The following is a 22,010-nucleotide window of genomic DNA, read 5'->3' as shown; positions in this document are numbered from 1 at the left end:
TCTCCACGTTTTTTTCCTATTTTTAGATGTGCTGCATTGTGCAGCACACATGGAAAGTGGAAAACGCCTCGTAGGATTCATTTTGTGCAGCAAGGGGCCCCTTCCCACACAAAAACAATCCTGCCTGCAACAGAGGTACCCTTGCACCATGGTGCAAGGGCACCTACATTGGTGTTAGGCTGCCAAAACTGTGTCAGCGCAGGCAGAAAGGACAGGAATGCACCGGAGGCTCAGGATGGGGGCAGGGGTGAGCTGCTAAATGCTAGAGTGGTGAGCTGTACACATACGAATATGGTGGCCTATCTTACTTGACAGAAGTAGGGGATACTTATATGGACTGGGGTGGAGGGTAATACCAATGGTTCTTGAAGGATGCTTCAACTGGCCTGTGGCATAAACACGACTCTGTATAAAGTCTTCTATTAATGTCCGTTTTAGGTTACTGTTAATACATAGCTCGCAAGGACCCTTAGTTGTCTGTACAATACATGCCCATGACATGACATTCCTTATTTTCCTTTACTGAAGTAACGTGAGATGTTTTTAACCTATAACTGTCGGATCAATGTGTTTAAGGCTAATGTGAGTGTTCATCACAAAAACTGATAAAGAAACATTTTTAAAAAAGAGAAAGTTTTACTTTGTTTTGGTGTTTTTTTAATGTTCTTGACTTTTGAATTATTTCTTTTCTATTTCTATATTATTCAGGAATTTATTTTAAATAGTTTGACTCTTAATGAATTATCATTGACATTTTTTACAATAGTTGGTTGAATATTGAGTATTTGCTTTGATACACACACTCATATATATATATATACATGCATACATATAACACATACTCTATCTTTTCTATAGTGTGACATAACGTGCACAGGACCTGTTGAGACCCAACTTCGCAACCGTATTCTCACTGACAAGCAACCAGTATCTTAGTTGTCATTTACGGCTGACTCTAGTATTACTGACCGATACTCTGTCTGGAGTTACTTGCCCGGTCAGCGAAAACAACAGCACTCACCCGACATGTTGGAATTAAAGGCCAGTCTGTATTTTTATTGCTTTCCAAAGAAGAACGCCCCCACCACCCCCAAAGCGGGTATGCAAATGAACGATTCAATGCCCCTGATGCACTGGGAAATTTTCCCAGGGTGTGGGGAGCTTTTTCCCTGTCTGGATTATGGATTTTGTCAGATGACGGTCCAGTGCTCCAAACGCAATGCCAGCATTCTTTGTTGTTTCCTTTTTGGTACGATTTTCAGTGCATGCAGGTACAGACAGTAATAAACAACATCTAACATGATGTCAAAAGGCCAAGCCATAGAAAAGGCCTTCCAGTGCCATGCCAGCTTGTTGTTCAGCACCAGTGAGGATGCTCTGATGGTGGAGTCAGCTGTGGAGACACAGGACTTTCACTCTTTCTAAATGAGGTGGGGAACCCTGATCTGGGTGGACAGGACATGCATCACTTTTTGGCCAATCTCTCATGAATTCTTATCTTGAAATGAGATGATTTGACATATATATGGTATATGAAAGGGGATATTTATGAAGGTGCAGCCCTATGAAGGTTGTCCACTGGACGTGCTGTACCAGTCAGTCTTGGTCAATAGTATCTCATCTCCTGGCTGAGTACACGAGAGAGGCAGGTTGAGATGGCCCATAACTAGACTCACAGTGAACAATCAGAGACAGAAGAAAATATACAGATACCCATTGGATCTGAGTATATCCTCAACAACAAAAAAGTTGTGGTGGACCTTCTCACAAATGTGATAGGGGCTTTTGCATTCAGTCTTGTCAATATACTGCTCAACAAGACATGCCTTGGTGGCATCACCTTTAAACATCTCCACCAAAATAGGACTGGAAGCTCCCCTGATGTTGCCAATGACAGCACCTATGTTGAATTAGATGTGATGATCTTGGTAAAACCTGTGCATAGACCTTCTCCATGGTCTACTAATGAGACTCTAGAATCTCCTTAGCTGAATATTAGAGTACTCAGTGAAGAATTTAGGGGCGTGTTTATAAAATGATAACATGTTTTTTACACTCCGGTTGTGCAGTGTTCTTGCCCATATTCACAAAGTCAAGCAAAGCCACCCTGCATGGCTTTTCATGGCCTTGTAAATATGGCTCCCTTTCACACATTACCCTGTGTAAAAGGGGCATTTCAATGGTATTGCTGTGGGTGTTCCCAAGCATCATCCATGGAACCAGACGCATTCCCAGATTTACAAGATTTTGTAAACCTCAGAATGCATCAGAATCTAACACCTCTCCATGGGAGGTGTAAAAGTGGCTCTATTTCTCCTCATTCTTTCCACTTTCTATGTGTGCTGCATTCTGCAGAACACATAGAAGGAGGAACACGCAATCCGTGATTATTTTTGTGCTGGAATGCCCCTTCCGGCACCAAAGAAATTATCCCATGGTGCAAGGGTGCCTGCTTTGGCGCTAGGCAGCATATTGTACGCTAGCGCAGAGAAAAGCACAGGGGTGTGTCGTATTGTTGTAAATACGACACATCCCTGCACTTTCCTAAGTACGTAGTGCAGCGCAGTTAGATGGCTTGAAGCACTGCACTATGTCATTATCTTGTCAATATGCCCCTTGGGTGCTTGCATGCTCTCATTCATGCATAGGAGTAGAACACATATATTATTTGTTGCTGTTATTGAAGGTTTGCACTGCTCTGGCCTGCTAGGAGGGTTCTTCTTGACACTAATAAGATTTGCCTATGGAGATGTGGTTATAGTTTACCCAAATTGCCCTACTTTCTGAGTTCAGGAGATCCTGTTGATTGCTAGACAGCAAATAGGCGAGCAGGGGATTTGTATCACATAATTTTCAGTTACCATGCTATATCAGAGAATACTATACAGATGTAAAACATGTAATAGACTTCAGTGGACTGCCATAGAGGATTGAGGGAGTAAGCGACTGAGTGAGTGAGATTTTGATTGGATGTCAGTGAGCAAGTAAATGAAAGAGTGAATGCACTTATATAATAGGACAGAATTAGCCATTTTTTATTTGCCAATACCTGTAATGTTGTCGTAGCTTCTAAATACCATCTCCACGTGGTCCCACTCCAGGAATCCACACCTCCCACTGAAGGGCTGGGCAATGACCACATACTGTTCATTGAGGTAAGTGAAAGCATCAATGGAGAGAGACTCATAGGGTAACGTCTGGTACAACCTCAGCTCTGGAAAACAAAGACAATCATTAGGATACTGGAAAGAATGGAAGAAGAACTATAATGGGGGTCTGAAAAGTTCTACGTGTGGGTTATTAATATAACATCTGTAAATGTAAATTTGGAGTGACATCTTCAAATAAAAACTGAGGTGTTCATTCATACAGGAATTTGATGCATGTAAAGTAGTACTCTTGTAGTGCTCTTTTGCATACTCATTCATGCCTGGAATATTGATGTACAATTAGTGCAAACAGAAAAGAGCCATGTTATCTTTGCACTTTTACGAATAAGTAGTTGACACATTTCAGGGAAATTCATGAGGGCCTACACAAATACATGAGGGAGTTCTCCTGTAGTACTACTTCCTGTAATCATAAATGCTTTTGTAAATAAACCACAGTCTGTTGCAACATATCACTAATAAATACCTTACATTGAGTCACCATCATAAAATCCCAATGAAAGAAGTTATTTTTCCATGTATATGTTCATGTGTGACTTTGTGTATGGGCATAGCTGCTAAGTGACCCATGCATGACATATTCAGTCAGTTCTGATGTTTTAGCCAGCATAGCATTGGAATCTAGGACTTGCTGTTTTGATTCACCACAGTGAATACCTCAACACGAAATGTGTATGTGTGAAGACAGGACAAGACTCCACTTGACTGCTAAGTAAGTGTAAGTGCATGACTGTATTTGTGATGTGTGTGCCTGAATGTATGCACATTAATGCTGTCTGTGTATATTGGTGTCTCTATGCTGCTTATGTGCACAAATCACTGCATATGTGGCCAAACAAAATGACACCTGTAGGAAACTGAGTTACTGGTCGTAGGGGGTGAAACCCTACTCAAACAGCAATCGCAATCTCTGTCAGGTTGAAATGCAATCAAATACCAAATTAACCTGTACTTAACACTCTTGTAACTTGGTACCACAGTTGTCAGGCTCAATTTAGAGGCAATGCGTAAAGTATGTATGCAATCCATCAAACAGTAATAAAGTGAAAATACAACACAAGAAAAATCCCAAACCAATTCAGAAAAATAGAGAAAAATGTAATAAATTATGATTATTATTATTACAGATGTATTGAGTGCATGACTATCTAAAAAGGGGTTCCCAGCCCTGAGCCACTCATGGTACCCCAAGTAAAGCTAACATTGCATATCAAATCAGAACAGCCAGAATTTTACCAACTTAAGATGAAAATGACAAAAATCCAATCAGTAGAACCGAAGATATGCAATTATAAAAGACCTAAGGTACGTATAGCACCTAAATAAAGCATGGGCTAGGTACAGGGACCAAGTTAGTTCCCCCTGGAAATATTACCTTCCAGTGTATGGTGCGAGATATCCAGTTTGCGGTGGAGGAGGCCACAAGGAGCAAGGAAAGCATCATAGATGGTCGTGGCTGTAGCGCAAAGAGCAGGCCCGGCAACACAGGCGGTTGTCGCTGTAGTGCAAAGATTCTGTCGGGCATCACAGATGGTCGCTGCTCGAGATTCGCATTGTCGGCCATTGCAGGCATTTGATGCTGTAGAGCGAGGTGCAGATCTCTCATTGCCGGTCGTCACACGTGGTCACTGTAGCATAAAGATTCAGGTGCATCGTAGCTTCACGCTGGTGAGCAGCAAGAACTCGGTGCAAACAAACCCATTCACGGTCACGAAGGGCGCAAACTATCAGGATTTCTCCATTCTATAAAGTGGGGAGCTCAACTGGGTCAAGGACATGAGGGGCACCTCTTGGGGTCATGAACTCACTCCAGCAGAGGCCAACAGGGCTGAGGCAGGTCCAGTTGCAGGTCCCGGCAGTAGGTCAGTTGAGCAGTTGCAGCTAGGCCTCTCGAGCTTGTTATGTCCCAGGAAAGGAGGTCAGTCAGTTGACCCTTGGAGTCACTTCAACCTGCAAACAAGCAGGGAAGCAGGACAGCAGATTAAAAGGGCAACAAGATAGTAGTCCATCTGGAAGCAAAGCAGCACAGCAGTACTTCTTCTTTAGTTTACACAGGTCCAGGAGTGTACTGAAAAGTTGGGTCTGAGGGTCTAGTTTTTGTATACCTGGTGCCCCAGTTGAAGTAGGAAAAGTTTCTAGAGCAATCCCTTTGAAGTCCTTGAAGTTTCCTGCCCCCCTGTCCTGGCTCCTATCTGGCTGCATGAACATTGCAGCGGTGAAAAGTCCTTTGTGTGAAAGCCGGGCACAGCCTATTCAGCTGCAAGTGGGATTGTGCCCAGCTCTGCCCCGCATCCTGCCAGTTGATGGTTACCCAAGCACACCCAACACCTCTGCTGTGTGGCTACCTGGCTGGAATAACCAAAGTCTAATTGTCAACTACATCCAGTCATGTAGTCAAGAACAGGCTGCAGGCACCAAATGGTTAGGAAAAAAAAATGCCAATTTAGAGCTGTGACTTAAAATCCTCCTTACCATTAAAGAGGGTTTCAAATTACAATTCCATAGACACCAAAATCACATTCCTATCTGCTCCTAATTGAATGTTACCACTCATTAAATGCAATAAGGCAACCCAATGCTATCCTGTGGGAAAGGTAGGTCTCACAGTAGTGAGAAACAAATTTAAGAGATTTTCACTACCCATAGATGTATAGTTTAAAAGTACGTGCCCAGCTTTTTAAATACATTACACCCTCCTCTCTACGTTGTGTAGAGTCTACACTAAGGGTGACTTATATGTATTAAAAAGGGAGGTTTGGGCCTGGCAAAAGGATTATCCTGCCAGATCGAAATGGCAGTTTAAACCTACCCACACAGGCTGCAATGGCAGGCATGAGACATGTTTAAAGGGCTACTTAAGTGGGTTACACACTGAGCAGTGGCGGCTGGTGACATTTGAAAGTGGTTAGGCGTAAAAGTTCATGATGAGTGCCCTGTGGCAAGCAAGCGTAGTGAGTGAGCCTGACTGTCATTACAAGGGTTTCAGGGATTCTCCCCTGGGAACATTTTGTAAAATGTGTGGGTAAATGGTGCATTTTCAAGTACAATTTAGAAAGCAAGAAGAGTCATAAAGCAATTGTGAAACTGTAGTTATGATATCAATAAAAATATTTCCTAAGATAATGTCGCTGGTAACTGCTTATTCTGTATAATCAGAGAACTGCTATGCTAACTCACAGGCCTGTTTACGAAAACACAGTGTATGCTTTCTTTTTCAAATTGCCACTAGTGAGGCACAGGGTTGGAAAGCACTGGAAAGGGAAGGTTAGGGCTCTGGAGCTTGCATGATACTGGCAGCAGTGCTTCCCTGTGCCTCACCCACACCAAGGTCAATCTGTTTCAAGCCTCTCTAAACATTAACACCACAAAAAACAGCACAATCCTTCCTAGGTCAGTACTTGGTACAGGGCAAATATAAATAAACTGAAAACCAAACATTCACACAAAAAGATAGGCAAAAGCATACTTGGCTTGCTTGCTGCTGAACCGTGTTGTCATAATCATGTGCACACTTTCTTTACTGCTTTCCTGACCTGAGGTTCGTTCCAAATAAACTAAATGAGCAATTGTCATGAAATTAGAACTCCAAAATGGTGAGCAGGAGGTAGAACTGGCCTGTACCTGCCTTTAGGGTGCCTGATTCTTACCCAGTGCCTGCCTTTACACATCACCCATCCTGCCCTGTCTACGGGGATGCAAGCTTCCGGCAGAAGTTCCCTTTGCTGACGGCGGTCGCACTCATAGCAGCTGAGCTGATCTAACACAGCCTATAAGTCAGTAAGTTAGACCTTAAAGCCCAGCATGGGACTCCAAGCTTTCAATGAAGACCGACGACGCAGAGTCGCAGACTCAGTGGCAGTGCAGACAGTGAGTGGTGCACACACTCCTGAACAAAGCACCAGGCCGTCCGGACCGTCCGAACTCCGTAGTAGGCACACAAGAACGACGACGTACTGGCCTGGGGTCACGCTCTCTCAGACTCTGACTCGTCATCTACTTACTTCTTCTACTTTCACTTTAGTTGTTGTTGTGTTGGCAGTGGGCGCCACGCGCGGTGACGTAGGAAATGGCCAATCACCTCGACATGGCTGGATATAGCCATATGTGATTGGCCATACAGAGCAGCCAACACCCATGAGCGGCATGATCCTGCTGCAGCAGCCAATCCTGGTGCAGCGTTAACAGCGCCACTGCGCCAGGATTGGCTATGAGCAGGATACTATCTGCCACATGATGAGACCGGGGCCCGGGGTCCCTGCCTGACAGTGCCTGTGTGCTGAGTGCTATAGAGGGGGGGGGAGGTCTACCACTGTGGGCCTGCGCGGGCCAGTCTAAATACCGAGTACTCCTGGATTTTAAATGCGCAGTGAAGTCTACTACTCCTCCGCTATTCTGCCCTGTCTGTGCGCTGCCTGTCACTCTCTGCCGCAGCCACGCCCCCACGGCCCACTTCCTATGTCCCGGGGCCGGTAGCGCGCAGTGCACTCAGATTTATTTTACTCAGATTTATTTTTAAAAAATCCTTTTTATTTGCATATGTTGGCAGTGCGGTCGTCCATTATTATTATTATTATTATTATTGTATTTCTTACATAGCGCCAGAATCGACCCCCGAAGGGGTATCTCCGCGCTTGCCTTGGGAACCCGTCCTGGTTTTTCCCTGTAAGATAGCCCCTACAGGGCATCCCCAAGGTGAAAGCCAGGCATCCCGCCGCAGGGGGGCCGTTGTGGAGATTAAGCAAGCTTAATGCCCAGAGTTGCAGAGTGAGAACCGTGATTAGGTCAGGCACCGAAGCGAGAATTATCGGGGCCGTGGACATTTGAGCTCAACACCTTGCCGCGTCGGGAATCGAACCCTGGTCCCGGATCTGACCTCTGCTTCAGGGTCTGCCTGCTCTAACCAGTGAGCCACACTTCTCCATGGCTAGTGGGGCAACGCCCCAACGCCCCTAATGGACGCACCGCCACTGGCACTGAGTAGCATTTAACTCACAGACTCTGGGTAAATGTAGTTTCACTTTACTAGGGACTTACAAGTAAATTAAAAGTGAAAATTGGGAGTACCCCAATGTTACCATGTTTAAAGTAAAGAGCACTGGGTAACAGTGGTAAAGTGCCTAGAGTCCTAAAAGGAAACAAAAACCAGTTCAGAAAACAGGAGGGTGAAGGCAAACAAATTGGGGATGACGCTGTAGAAAGGGCCAAGTCCAACAATGCCCTAAGCCTTGACTATTACATGCTTGTCATGTTCATTAATTTCAATTTTGGTTCTTTAAAAAGAGATATTTAGTCACAAAATGTATTATCTGTAGAGTGCACTGGCAACTATTTTGCAGTAAAGTTGTGCTACATATTTTAATACTCTTGGAAAACCTTTTGAATTCTCAAAGATCATAAATATACATAAAACCTAAATGGAAGCCTAGAACAGTAGATTTAATATTTGTTTTTGTGACTCCTTTCCAAGTCAGTGCCAGTTAAACATTCTCAAATCAGCAACATTGCAGTGATACTAAAGAAAATATGAGGGCACACATTCTGTTGGCAGGGATGCAGTCTTCTTTTGTCAAGTCCCCTCACCTACCTGTGGTGATGCAGCTGAAGTCCTTGGGACTAATGTCATTTATTTTGCGCCTCTGGAATTCTTCTGGACCTGCGCAGTAGATGGACTCCACAGTGGTGTTGGAGCTACGCAGCCAGACCACAAGCCACTTCAGGCCACAGTCGCAGTGGAAAGCATTTCCTCGGAGATCCCTGAGAACACAAACATCACTCATTGGTCTGCAGCCTGCACTGCAGCCTGAAGAAGCAGAATGCATAGGGAAGATGCAGTAGATAATCACATATATCAGAATTTCTGCATGACATTACCGTGCAATTACAGTGAAATTCAGATTTTAATTTCTACCCTGGAATCAAAGGTGGGCCGATCAATAAAATAATGTGAGAGATTGCCCAGTGCATTGGTACCTCTCTGAGACCTCTGAACTGTAGTTTGAATCAGACAGATCATACGGGCACATGCATCATTGTCATTTGCATTCGCAAACGGTGCGAATCGCAAATTTCGGCCGTTTGCGAATGCAATTTACAAAATTGGGATGCATCATGTTTTTCGCAATTTAAGAAATCGCAATCATGTTGCGATTTCTAAAATTGCGATTGCATTTAAGTAATCGCAATTTGCGATTTCTTAAATGCAATGCAAGAACATTTAAAATTTGCGAATTCGCAAATAGGGAGAGGTAAATTACAATGAAGTTGACCTTTAAGGTAATTTGCATGTGTGCGTGAAAAATGCACTTAAAGTTATATTTCAGTGGTGCAGGGGGGGTCCTTTGGACCCCTCCCTGCACCCTTGAAATTGCATTCTCAATTTGCGATTCGCAAATTGCTAATCGCAAATTGAGAATGACTTCCCATTCATTCCTATGGGCCCATAGGAATCCATGGGAAGGGATTTCTTAATTGCGATTCGCAAATTGTGAATCGCAATTAAAGAATTTTAAGAAATCGTGAAAAAAATTCGATTTCTTGGTGCATAACCGTTTGCGATTTCTTAATTGCGATTCCTTAATTTTCGCAATTAAGAAATCGCAAACGGCAACAATGATGCATGTGGCCGATAGTCTTGACTGATGTTTGTATGGTGGCATTCTTACCAATCGTCCACAAACTCAGCCCTGTAGAATGATACCCCAAAGCCCTGTAGGAAGGCTGAGGCCTGCTTACACTATACTTACTTAGATCAGATTCACAGTGCCTGATTTACAAAGTTTTTTCCTTGAGGATTTGAGTCTTACTCCTGTATTAACTGTGAATTACACATTAACATCCAGATCTGACATGCAAAGCAGTTTCTGTGAATGGTTGTTTTAACATGAGACTTTGGGGGGAGTTATGGCCGAGTGACTAGAGCTGCCCACTTTGGAGTCAGGGTGTTCAGGTTGGAATCCTTGCCTCTGTGCTTGTCTCCACATTGTTTGATTTTATGCAAATCACTTAATCACTCTGTGCCTAAAATGTGAAATGTGATGTTTGAAATGTAATTGTGCAATTCCCACTTGGTGTATACAATCTTACAGATTGACTCACATTTCCCCAAGTATGTACAGTGCTACATTGCTTCCTAGCTCGATCTGTGCTATATTAATATCGAACATACATACTCATAAATGTCCATGAATAAGACATGCTTGCTCATGTGAGTGATCAGGCCTGTCTTTGTAGGTTTAATGGGACATTACCTTCATACCAATGTGAACATTTTCAATTACAGAGACTTTGGAATAACCTATTTTGATGTTGTAGTTTACTACCCCAGCAAGGGGGATTTTAGGTGAAATATGGAATAGTGTAATGCTGTACCTGTTTTCAGATCACTGTGCCTGTTATTCTCTTACAGACTCCAGGAGCCACAGCACAAAACATGTTTGACTGGTGCTATTTCATGCCCTTATTGGTACGTTAAGTCAGTGCATGCTCCAAACACACCTCTTACCACCAGATTGTGAAAACAGGATTTCCAAGTGGCAATCTGTGTCAAGAACGTGTGTGTATATCTGTGTGTGTTATTTTGTTGTAGTGATGTTTTCTGTTGTTTTTTGTGCTAATGTGTCTTTGCACTGCATTATTGCAATGTGATGTTGTGTATGTACTGTGGTTGTTGGACTGCCTTCTGTTTTCACTGTTTTGTTGTGCCCTAATATGTTGTTATCACTATTATAACACTTTTGGTAAGTTATGGATTTAAGTTATGTTATTTACTTCAGACATATCCACAAATACTGCTTCATTCCTTTGCGATGCAACACGTCTTTAAAATTCCTGTGGCAAGCAGCCATTCACCACTGTGTGGTAAAATAACACTGTGGGAGATCTTCAACTATTTAGGGCTCTGGTCAGCTCAAACTGGTGGCAGAGGCTGGTGTTAATTTAGCACCTTTAGGGTTCACTTCATGTGATACGGCCCCAGCAGTGCACACGGGAAAAGCGCTGCTGCGGCGCGGCTATTTTCAACTACGACTGGTACCTGCTTTAAGTCTGCATTTTTTCAATTATAACCACAAAGGAAGACATGGGCTTGCTGTATGTTCTTGCAATTTATTACAAATATGGGTCTACAAAATAATGTAGACCCACATTAGTGATGTGTTACAAGCACACATGAGGAGCCCATCGCTTTTAATTTTATAATATATTCAGTAGAGGCTCAAAGATACACCTGCTCTTTAAATAAAAGCAGGAAGCTGATGGACTCTAATACCTGTCCTAATCAGGGATTTGGCACCTGACTAAAATACTGTACAAGCATTGAAGAAACACTTACACTGTCATTAAGGGGCCACTACATGTTATCATTTCTTATCATTTTTATGTAGTGCCATCGTGACCCAAGGGCATGGTAGTGCTTTTCATGAGACCAGATTACAGTACATAAGGTCAGAGTTTGGGCCTGATTTAGATCTCTATGGACGGGTTACTTTGTCACAACAAGCATTTACAATGCAATGGTCTCGTCTTTGTTAAAGTTAGAGCTATTGGCATTGCTCATGACATTATATTTGTTTTTAAAACATATAAATAAATGGCATTGTCATCTACAATGCCAATAGCTTAATCTCTCGCAAATGCGAGACCTATTGCATTTGCACCCACACACACACACACACACAGAGCCACATGCACCGAGCCACACACACACAGAGCCACATGCATCCACCCACACAGAGCCACACACAGACACAGCCACACACACAGACACAGCCACACACACAGACACACACACACAGACAGAGACACACACACACACACACAGAGCCGCAGACACAGAGCCACACACACACACACAGAGCCACACACACAGAGAACCACACAGAGAGCCACACACACACAGAGAGAGCCACACACACAGAGAGGCACACACACACACATAGAGAGCCACACACACAGAGAGCCACAGAACCACACACACACACACACACACACAGAGCCACACACACACACACACAGAGCCACATGCCGAGAAGGGAAGGTGGACCAAGATTGAAGTGGTTTCAGACAAAATTGCCCTATGAAGTGTGAGATGCGAAGGGCAGCGAGAACACAAACGGGCCCAGCAGTGTGAGTCTTTTACTGGCGCGGTAGGCAGCGGCTACGGGGGGACCCGGAGAGAGAATACCTGTGGTGCCAGGAGGACGGAGGAGGTGGCTGCCTAATCTAAGATGGCGGACACCCCAGCGTGGCGCAGCGGGTGGCGGAGCTGACACTAGAGACTGGGGAGTGGACTGGAGCAGTGAGAGAGCTAACGAGAACCAGGGGGGCACTCCAGTAAGGAACACCAGTGTCCCCTCTCCCCCTTGCAGCTAGCAGGATGAATGCGCCCAAAAGCGGAGGGTACCATTAGGGAGCGCCTGCGCACCCCAACCCTCAGAGTGCAAGAGTCGGAGAAGGCCAGAGTTGGGGGGCGGCAGCAAAGGGCACCGGTGCCCCCTCCCTCGTAAAGAGCGCAGGCAGGAGACGACAGGTGGCAGAGGACGCCAGGGGCGGAAGAAGGGACCAAGTCCTGGCCAGCTGAGAAGCCAGGAGAGTGAAGCTCCCTGAGCCTCAAGACAGTCAGCACGCACTGCAGAACCCCCCAAACAAGGAACTGGGGTCAAGACCAAGGTGCAACATGATGAGAGGGCCGTCAGTCCATTGGGTGCTGCTGCACATTTCAGGTCGAGAAAAAGCAAGAGGAGATTGTCACGCTAAACACGTCAGTGCCTGCACAGAGTTCCTAAGGATTGTGCCGTCTTCTTGGCAGCAGCAAAGAAACAGAGACACACCCTCACGGAACGGTGCAAGAAAAGCACCAGAGTGACCCTCCTCAAACTCATTGCATGGCACGTACCTCCAGCCCCGAACTGACAATAACGGTAGTCGTCCACTTCTCTTTCTCCTGTCCTTCACGGTCCGCCATTCCGAATCTCTTTCTGACACACTTTCGTGTGAAGTTGTTCGTGCGTCTGTGGTTGGTTGCCTGCACGCCGTGACCCCCTGACGGCGCTTAGGTCGTTGGTTGGCTTGAGAACAAAGGTAAAAACCGCTTTCTTTCCGTTACCCGGAATTGTAAATAGCTTAGGGGGAGACAACCTTCTTTTGTTTTACAGTGACAGTAGAGTTCGCTCACCTGCTGAAACCGGCTGTGACTGCTTTGTGCGCAATAAAGGCAAGTTTTTGCCACGCAAAATGTGTTTTCGTGTCAAGTGTGTCTAATATCGATTGTGGTTCCTACTGCCACACGGCTCTCGTGTTCAGAGCACTATAAGAAAGTTCAGAGCACTATAAGAAAGCCATGATTATTAGACTGATGGCAGGTATTTGATTAGCTAGGAATTTCCGTTCTGGATAAAAAGTACTACAGAGTGCTGTAAACAGTGCAGGCAGCGCGAAGAAAGCTGTTTATGAACAAGCGCTCGCATTTGCATTTAAGCCCCGTCCTTTTCAGACTGGGGGCCGTGTTTTTTCCTGATGACGTCACAGAGACAAAGGACAGGAAAAAACACGCCCCTCAATCCTAAATGGACGAGGCTTAGAGTGACAGGCAAAGCTCTCCTCCAATGGCCGGCCGCCATTTAGGAAGCCAGCCAATGGAGAAGAGGGGCGGGTTCAAGCGCCCTACTCTAAGACATAAGATCTCGCCGACGAGACTGCTCAAGCGCAGCCTAAGCAGGGCGAGACCTAAAAATGACGGCTATCCCTTCTGCCGAAATATAAATCCCATTATATCCTATGGGATTTATATTTCGGCGGACAGGATATCCATCATTGTTGTGACAAAGTGACCCGTCCATCGAGATCTAAATCAGGCCTTTTGATTTTTAGCACTGGGAGAGTAAATGATTTTCCCAGAATCACAGGATGTTGAACCAAGGCTGAGACTCAAGCACTTCCCAGTTCCAAAGTCAGCAGCTCTGGCCGATAGGCTACATCTCCATCCTTTCACATTGCATCTGAAGCCATTAGCCATCAGGATAACCCACACATTGCAACAGACCGATCTAGAGAAAACATATTGCTCACATCTAATGCAGTGCTGACATTCTATGTTGTGACCCATACCTTTGCCCGGAACAGTGTTAGCCACCAATATACACCACACAGAAACAAAACCTAACCTATCATATTGAGCCCCAAAACTCCGCTAAAGTCAGCATCACCTCAGTATACCATTGGCGTTGTGCTGAACACTTGAGTTAACTAGCCTCATCCTAAATCTCTCAGGGAGTGTGGCTTGTCAGCAGAATGTAACACTTTGCAAATACTTCAAAAGAAAAAACTAAATAGAGATAAAATACCCTTGCCCTACATTATTAAGATATTGCAAGACAATGAGGAGTTCCCTGAACATACAGAGGAACGAGGCCCGAGGCCGAGTAGCTTTACAGGGTCATAGAACTCTGAGGTGATGAGGTGACTCGCAAAATCCTTATTTTGTGTGGCAGGGGTATTTTATTCCCTATAATACATAACCCCTATCACTCTTTCATCGGCAAGAGATATAGGGGCCAGATGTAGGTAGGCAAATACCGGTCGGTAACGGCCGAAATTACCGAATTTCGGCCGTTACCGACCGGTATTTGGAAAATGAGATGGAGGTGGGCATTTTACTGAATCGGTAATTTACCGATTCAGTATTTTAAGGAACAGGTAAATTACTGATTCCTTAAAATACGGAATCGGTAAATTACCGATTCTTTAAAATACTGAATCGGTAAATTACTGATTTTGCTATGTAGGGAGCTCTCAAGTCAGTGCTTTTCCCCTATTAGGCTTTGTTATTTACCACCAACTACAAGTTGGTGGTAAATAATGAAAACCTTGGAAAAAGCATTTTTTTTGCTTTTCCAACAGTGCCATGTTGCAGATATGCATGCCCTTAGGGCATGTATGTATGCAACATGTACACCCATACACAATTGAGGGGTGCAACAGGGTGTCAAATTCACACCCTGTCACCCTTCAATGTTTCCCCCTTTTACCGAATCAGTAAATACCGATTCGGTAATTGGCATTCATTCCTATGGGTCTCCAGGCCCATAGGAATGAATGCCAATTACCGAATCGGTAATTACCGAAACCTACCGATTCGGTAAATTTTTCGGTAAAAATACCTACATCCCATTTGCCTGTTCTTAAATACCGAATCGGTATGATTCGGTATTTAAGAATCGGTAATCTGGGATTACCTACATCGGGCCCTAGATGTTTGTATACATAAGGAATAAATCTCTAACGCAAAATTAAACACACCAAGAATAATTTTGATATTTGTATCAGTTAATAAAAGACAATTAAAAAAGGTACTCTAGATTAGGAAGTGTAGAAACATAGTTCTGTTTACCATTGTTCAGACAGAAAAACAGAACAGAAGAAGAAAAAGCTACTTTTTGATTTGGTTTTTGAAACTGCAGCGTTAATTATGGTCATCTGACTTACCCTTGGCTGCTGGCAGCAGGCATTGAAATGTCAGAACTTGCCTGTAGTAAGTTATTACATTTGAGTGGCAATGTCATTTCTTTATTAGAGGCACCTTGAGGCTATACAAGTTGACTGAAATCAGAAATGAGAGCTAGGCTTTTATCCAGGGATTGCAGGCTCCCACGAATGAAAACAAATAAAATCACAGAAAAATAAAAATGTTGTATAATCGAAGTGTAGAATAATTTGAAGAGTTTGTCATCCAACAAACTATTCATTTATCTATAATTTAGGGTACTGATAATGAAGCTTTGGATTTTAATAGAAGAAGGTTTAGAAGTCTAGCTTCTGGTAGAATATATTTGCATGTAATGTGTAATGGAAGGGACTTCTGGCCACATGCATCATTGTTGGTATTTGCGATTCCTAAATTGCGAAAATTAGAGAATCGCAATTTAGAAATCGCAAATACCTATGCATTAAAAATTCGCATTTTTATTTGTGATTCCTTATTATTCCTTATTTGTGATTCCCAATTTTGCGAATCGCAAATAAGGAATCCCTTTACATTGATTCCTATGGGCCTAGAGGCCCATAGGAATCAATTGGAAGGTATTCACATTTTGCGAATTTCAAATTGCGATTCGCAAAATGTGAATGCTATTTCACGGGTGCGGGGGGGGTCCAAAGAACCCCTCCCTGCACCCCTGAAATTTAACTGTAAGTGCAATTTACACACACATATAACCCAAGGACATGTGTGTGTGTAAATTAAAACTTTCAAATATGCAACTAGTGCATGTTTGAAAGTTTTCGGTAAATTAGCATGAAGTTCAACTTCATGCTAATTTACCCCTTCCAAATTGCGAATTCGCAATTTCAAAATAATCATGCATTGCATTTAAGAAATCGCAAAATTGTAATTTCTTAAATGCTATCGCAATATAAGAAATCGCAAATAAATTGCGATTTCTTAAATTGCGAAAAACGCCAAAACCTTAATGCATCCCAAAAAAGGGTTTTCCATTTGCAAGCGGCCAATTTTTGCAATTCGCACCGCTTGCGAATGCAAAAACACTTGATGCATGTGGGCATTCGTGACTATGCATTACAATTGGATTTATATAGCACTTGTACCCCAGACGAAGCATTGAAGGGCTCCACAGGTAAGTAGCATGCTATTGTGAAACCCAAGATTAGTGGTTAATCCATTGGTTATTGATTATTTTTGGTTATTTTAATTATTTGTTTGCTCTCAAGAATATGATTCCATGAATTTCACCCAGTTTCTATGTGGCAGATTAGATTAATAGGAGTTAGGTGGGGTTATTAGTGGGGGTTTTGTGAGTCCATGCAAGTGGTAGGTGGTGAGAACAGATAGTCTAGTGGAGATGTAATATTCTTTTGTTACATGGATATGGTTTCAAAGAAGGAGAGGTTGTGATCTATGAAAGGAGGTGCAGGCAGTTTGCAGAAATACAATGAAGGAGATTAGGGAAGAGAGGCATGACATTTAAAGAAGGCTATAAGATGTACAAAGGATGAAGTATCAATAAACTACATATCTAATAGACTGCCATTATATCCATAACCAAACTACTCTTGTGTCTACTGGCCCTGGAGGCAGGTAAATATAGTTAAATATCCCTAAATCAAGGAGCAACCTGTGGGAACCCTGTAAGGAAGTGTTTATGAATGCCTAGAGGATTGTTCTCACGCGTCTGGTGTTCAGAAACAATAAATATGTGCATACATCCGAATATAATCCTTTGTTTTATGTCTTAATGATATATTATGAACTTAGTTTTAGCAAAATAAATATTGCAAAAGAAGTTAGCATGGGAGAAATTTAAATTGAAGGATTAAATTCGCATAATTTGTGAGTTTCACGTTACAAAACATTTTTAAAATGTCTCCAAATTTTGCATTATGCAGTTTTGTGCATTTTGTTTGCACATGGGAAGCTCATTCGAGCAGGAAATATCTTGGAAGAACATATTTTCTGCTTGAGCCAGGCGCCTGCTTATGTGAAAAAAAGGTCGCACAAGCTATTCGCATGGCACATTTGGTCCTTTTCATAATATTGTGGAGTAATTTCATGACATTTCACTAAAACATTTGGGGGATTTCACACACCCATAGAAAGGTAAACTCAGCACAAAAAACAAAATCTATGTTAGCACCGTGACTACTTATCAGATCACTGCACAGGATAGTTTAATGACAGTTTTAACACACTTTGTTAAGGTGAACAGTATACACAGGAAGCTGATTTGAGATGATGCTACTTACACATGCCCAAGTGCTGAGAGGCCTTGGAACAGGTCCACTGGGAGCGTTTCCAGGTCGTTGTTTGCCAAGCTCCTAAAAAACAAGATGATAGGCACTTTTAGAGGCGCTAGCCCAAAGGGGTGGGTGGTATAGATAGCTGAAGGGGAGCGGGAATGAACAGGGACTAGCCAGATCAATATGGGAAAACCTAAACAAGATAATCAGGTTAAAGCAAAGGGGTACCGATACAAACAAGTCACAATGGTGGTGGTAGAGATAGGGCAAAGGTAGGGCGATGTTAGGTTGTCCTGACATGGAACAAGTCGTAGTGACGGAGGTAGGTAGGCCGAGAGTATTGAACCAATTAGAATGGTGTATGGATATAGACAAGTTACATTGGAAAGAATGAAGAGGGAGAGAACTGACCTGGAACCATTCACAATCAGAGGAATAAGAGAGTAGTGCAAGAAACTAGTCCCAATGTGGAGTAGGTTGATGTAGAGTAGAGGCTTCTGGCATAGAACCGACTACAAAGCAGCACTAAGGCTCGGTACATAAAGGAGCGGAACGGAGTCCTGGCACGGAACTGGCCATCATGAATGACAGAAAGTGAAGGAGAGGAAAGGTACACGCATCCAGGCAAAATAGGACAGAAATGTAACCTTTTAAATAAAGAGAATGACCCACGGAAATCCTCTGCACAAGTTCCACAATACGGAGGACTTCGATGTGTCATTCCCTCAATGGAACCCTCCCCCCATGTGCGCACCTGATGGGGCAACCTTGGAATCACTTCCCCATGAGCCCAACTCCTCTCCTGCCCATCAGAGACCCCAGTGTTCTGCATGAAGGCTGACATCACATATCCCACCGGACGGCACGACAAGCAGCGGTGAGTGCAACTCCACACTCATTCGCTGAGATGTCTCCACCTGGCCCCCACATTAATGTTTGAGGGAGGCATTGCAGGAAAGAGACAGACTCCCCTCTCCAGCGATGCCTTTTTCTAATAGATCCCTCCTCGTGGATCACAGGAGCACCACTATCCACATGCTGGGATCCCACTAGACAGCAAAGATTTGTGGTTGGAATTTTGGGGGTGCCCCCCAGATAGCTCAATCCCCCAAGGGGCCAAATACAATGTTTTAATTTTCTTTTCCCTTGTGGGCTGATCAGCCTGAGGGGTTGCAATGATCCCCTACCCACCCCCCAGGGAAAGGAAAATGTAATGCCCATTTTTAGGTCAAGCCTAGAGTCAGTGTGCAAGCGTTGCTCTGGTGAAGATATGCAGTAATTCAGTATGTGAGGTAAGCCCGCCTACTCCTCAGCCCATATTTTTCATTGGCTGTGTCTTTGTCCTTCCTAAATGCTTCCTACGGATTTATTTATAGACTTGTTAGTCCCTCCTTATTACCGCCATGTCATCATTTGTATCCTCCAATGGCTACTAGCCCTTTTACTTCGAGTGTTACATAGTACGTGTTACTTAGACTGTGAGCACTACTTTCTTTAATGAGGTTCTCCTACTGCCTTCTCTACTCCCCCTCCCTCTCATTGTCCATGCCTGCTCACCCCTCCCCGTGCCCGCACTCCTGTTGTCTGTGCCTTCTCGCACCCTTCTCCCCCCCACCCGCACTCCTGTTGTCCATGCCTTCTCCCTCCTCTCCCTGCCTGCACTCCCATTGTCTGTGCCTTCTCCCCCTCCCTTCGCCAGTACTCCCGTTGTCCATGCCTCCTCCCGCCCTCCCTCTCGTTGTCCGTGATGACTACCGTTTGCAATGCAATTCCTGGCACGCCCTTGCACTTCCCTGAACAGCGGATCTAACGCTGGTACAGGCAAATTACTACCTCGCGGTCGCCATTATCGACAACGAGGGAGCCTAGAGACACGCCCATCTCTGCTGGCCACGCCCCCTCACCAAGTATAAATAGTGCGCGCTGAACGCTAGCGCGACACTGACAAGAGGCTCCTGAGCCGGAAAGCCGGGAGCGAGATAGCGCATTGGATTTTAAAACTTGTGTGATACTGTGTTTTTTAAAATAACTTCACTTGATTCCTGGCACGCCCTTGCACTTCCCTGTACAGCGGATCTAACGCTGGTACAGGCAAATTACTACCTCGCGGTCGCCATTATCGACAACGAGGGAGCCTAGAGAAATGCCCATCTCTGCTGGCCACGCCCCCTCACCAAGTATAAATAGTGCGCGCTGAACGCTAGCGCGACACTGACAAGAGGCTCCTGAGGCGGAAAGCCGGGAGCGAGATAGCGCATTGGATTTTAAAACTTGTGTGATACTGTGTTTTTTAAAATGACTTCACTTGATTCCTGGCACGCCCTTGCACTTCCCTGTACAGCGGATCTAACGCTGGTACAGGCAAATTACTACCTTGCGGTCGCCATTATCGACAACGAGGGAGCCTAGAGACACGCCCATCTCTGCTGGCCACGCCCCCTCCAACGAACATAAAACATGTGTCTCTGCCGGAAGCGCAGCGGACGAGCGCAGCGGGCGCGACGATGGCGCGACGAAGGCGCGCTTAAGGCAAGCTCGTCTGCGCTCGTCCGCGCTAGGCAGAGCACAGAGCCAGACACTACCGACCAGACGCGCACCTATGGAAGGGACACATTGCTCCACCTGAACAAAGAGGTACCTGCTCTATGCCGACACTCTGTTCCTGGGGATCATCCCCGCAACAGATGCTCTCACTGCCCGTACAAATTTACCTGCCACCGACTTGATAGCAGACTTCGAATCTCTCCAGCTAAAATTACTTAGTCATCTCCCCACCCACTCACAGGGACACTTACTGGACCCCATTTTTTCTAACATCAACGATCTCACTGTCCTGGACCCCATCCCAGTGCCTTGGTCCGACCATTTTCTAGTCCCAATTAGTTGGCAGCTACCTCGCACTCCGCGCCCTATGGCACAACCAAACAAACCCACGCGATCCTGGTCCAAACTTGACATAGAAAACTGGAAATACCAGCTTGAACGTTCTCCTCCTGAACTTCACACTAACCCAGTCCGCGCCGATGCAGAGTTTGCCAAATGGATAGGAGACACTCTGGACAAAACTCTCCCTAAAAAAACCTCTAGTAACCCACGGGGCAAAGCCCCCTCCCCCTGGTTCACTAGTGAAATACGGCTTCTAAAAAAAGCATGTAAGAGATCAGAGAGAGACTGGAGGAAAGACTTCGACAACGAGAAAAAAACTGAATATAAAAAAACCCTCCTCAAATATAAAAAAGCACGTAGAACTGCCCAAATCAACTACTTTGAGGAGAAAATAAGATCCTCCACCAACTCTTCGCGTGAGACATTTCAAATAGCAAAAAAACTTCTTAAAGTACCAGACCCCCCTCCCCTGATCGAACCATCAGCTACTCGCTGCAACGAACTTGCAGAATTCTTTAAACAAAAAATCAGCAACATTATCAACTCCCTTCCTCCGCCCACTCTGGACACCCATCCCACCTCCCCTGTTGCCGATCCACTCACCCACCCATGTGCAGCTACAACTGACCTGCTGTCTGATTTCACTCCCCTGACAACAGACACCATCCTGCCCATATTCAACTCTATCAAAAGTGGTTCCCCCACAGACCCGGCACCACTCAACATCCTAAAATTAGTAGCACCCACCATTCTCCCCCACTTGATCAAATTAATCAACAGCTCACTCTCCTGCGGCACTGATTAAAAAACCGCACCTGGACCCACTTGAACTGGGCAACTACAGGCCGATCTCCCTGCTCCCAGGCATTAGTAAAATAGCGGAGAAGTACGTCAACCACAGCCTATCCTTCCACCTTGAAACCAAAGGTCTGCTAGAACCCTGCCAAACGGGATTTAGACCAGGCCAGAGCACAGAAACTGCAATTTTGGCGGTGGTCGAGGAGGCAAGGAAAATCATGGATACAGGAGGATCAGTGGCAGTGATCCTCCTGGACCTAAGCGCTGCCTTCGACACCGTCAATCATTCTACTCTGGTCCACAGGCTCAGGGACCTTGGTATCACAGGAACTGCTCTGTCCTGGCTCAGATCCTTCTTGGAGAATAGATCTTTCCAGGTGGCAGACGGGAACTTCACGTCCAAACCTA

General features: G+C 44.7%; 1 protein-coding gene across 1 annotated transcript in view; it reads right to left on the bottom strand.

Moving 5' to 3' along the window:
- Window positions 1–22,010, bottom strand: part of LOC147701281 (leucine-rich glioma-inactivated protein 1-like) — a 166,584-nt gene that overhangs the window by 25,561 nt on the left and 119,013 nt on the right. The window contains exons 5-7 of the mRNA XM_086930015.1: window positions 17,925–17,996; window positions 8,755–8,924; window positions 3,050–3,214 (exon numbers count right to left, since the gene is read on the bottom strand). Coding sequence (XP_086786141.1) covers window positions 3,050–3,214; window positions 8,755–8,924; window positions 17,925–17,996 — 407 coding nt within the window. The remainder of the gene's footprint in view (window positions 1–3,049; window positions 3,215–8,754; window positions 8,925–17,924; window positions 17,997–22,010) is intronic.

The sequence above is a fragment of the Lissotriton vulgaris genome, chromosome 7, assembly GCF_964263255.1.
Source record: "Lissotriton vulgaris chromosome 7, aLisVul1.2, whole genome shotgun sequence".
NCBI lineage: Eukaryota > Metazoa > Chordata > Amphibia > Caudata > Salamandridae > Lissotriton > Lissotriton vulgaris.
Note: the sequence above shows the minus strand (reverse complement) of the source record. Positions and strands in the feature narration are given on the sequence as shown.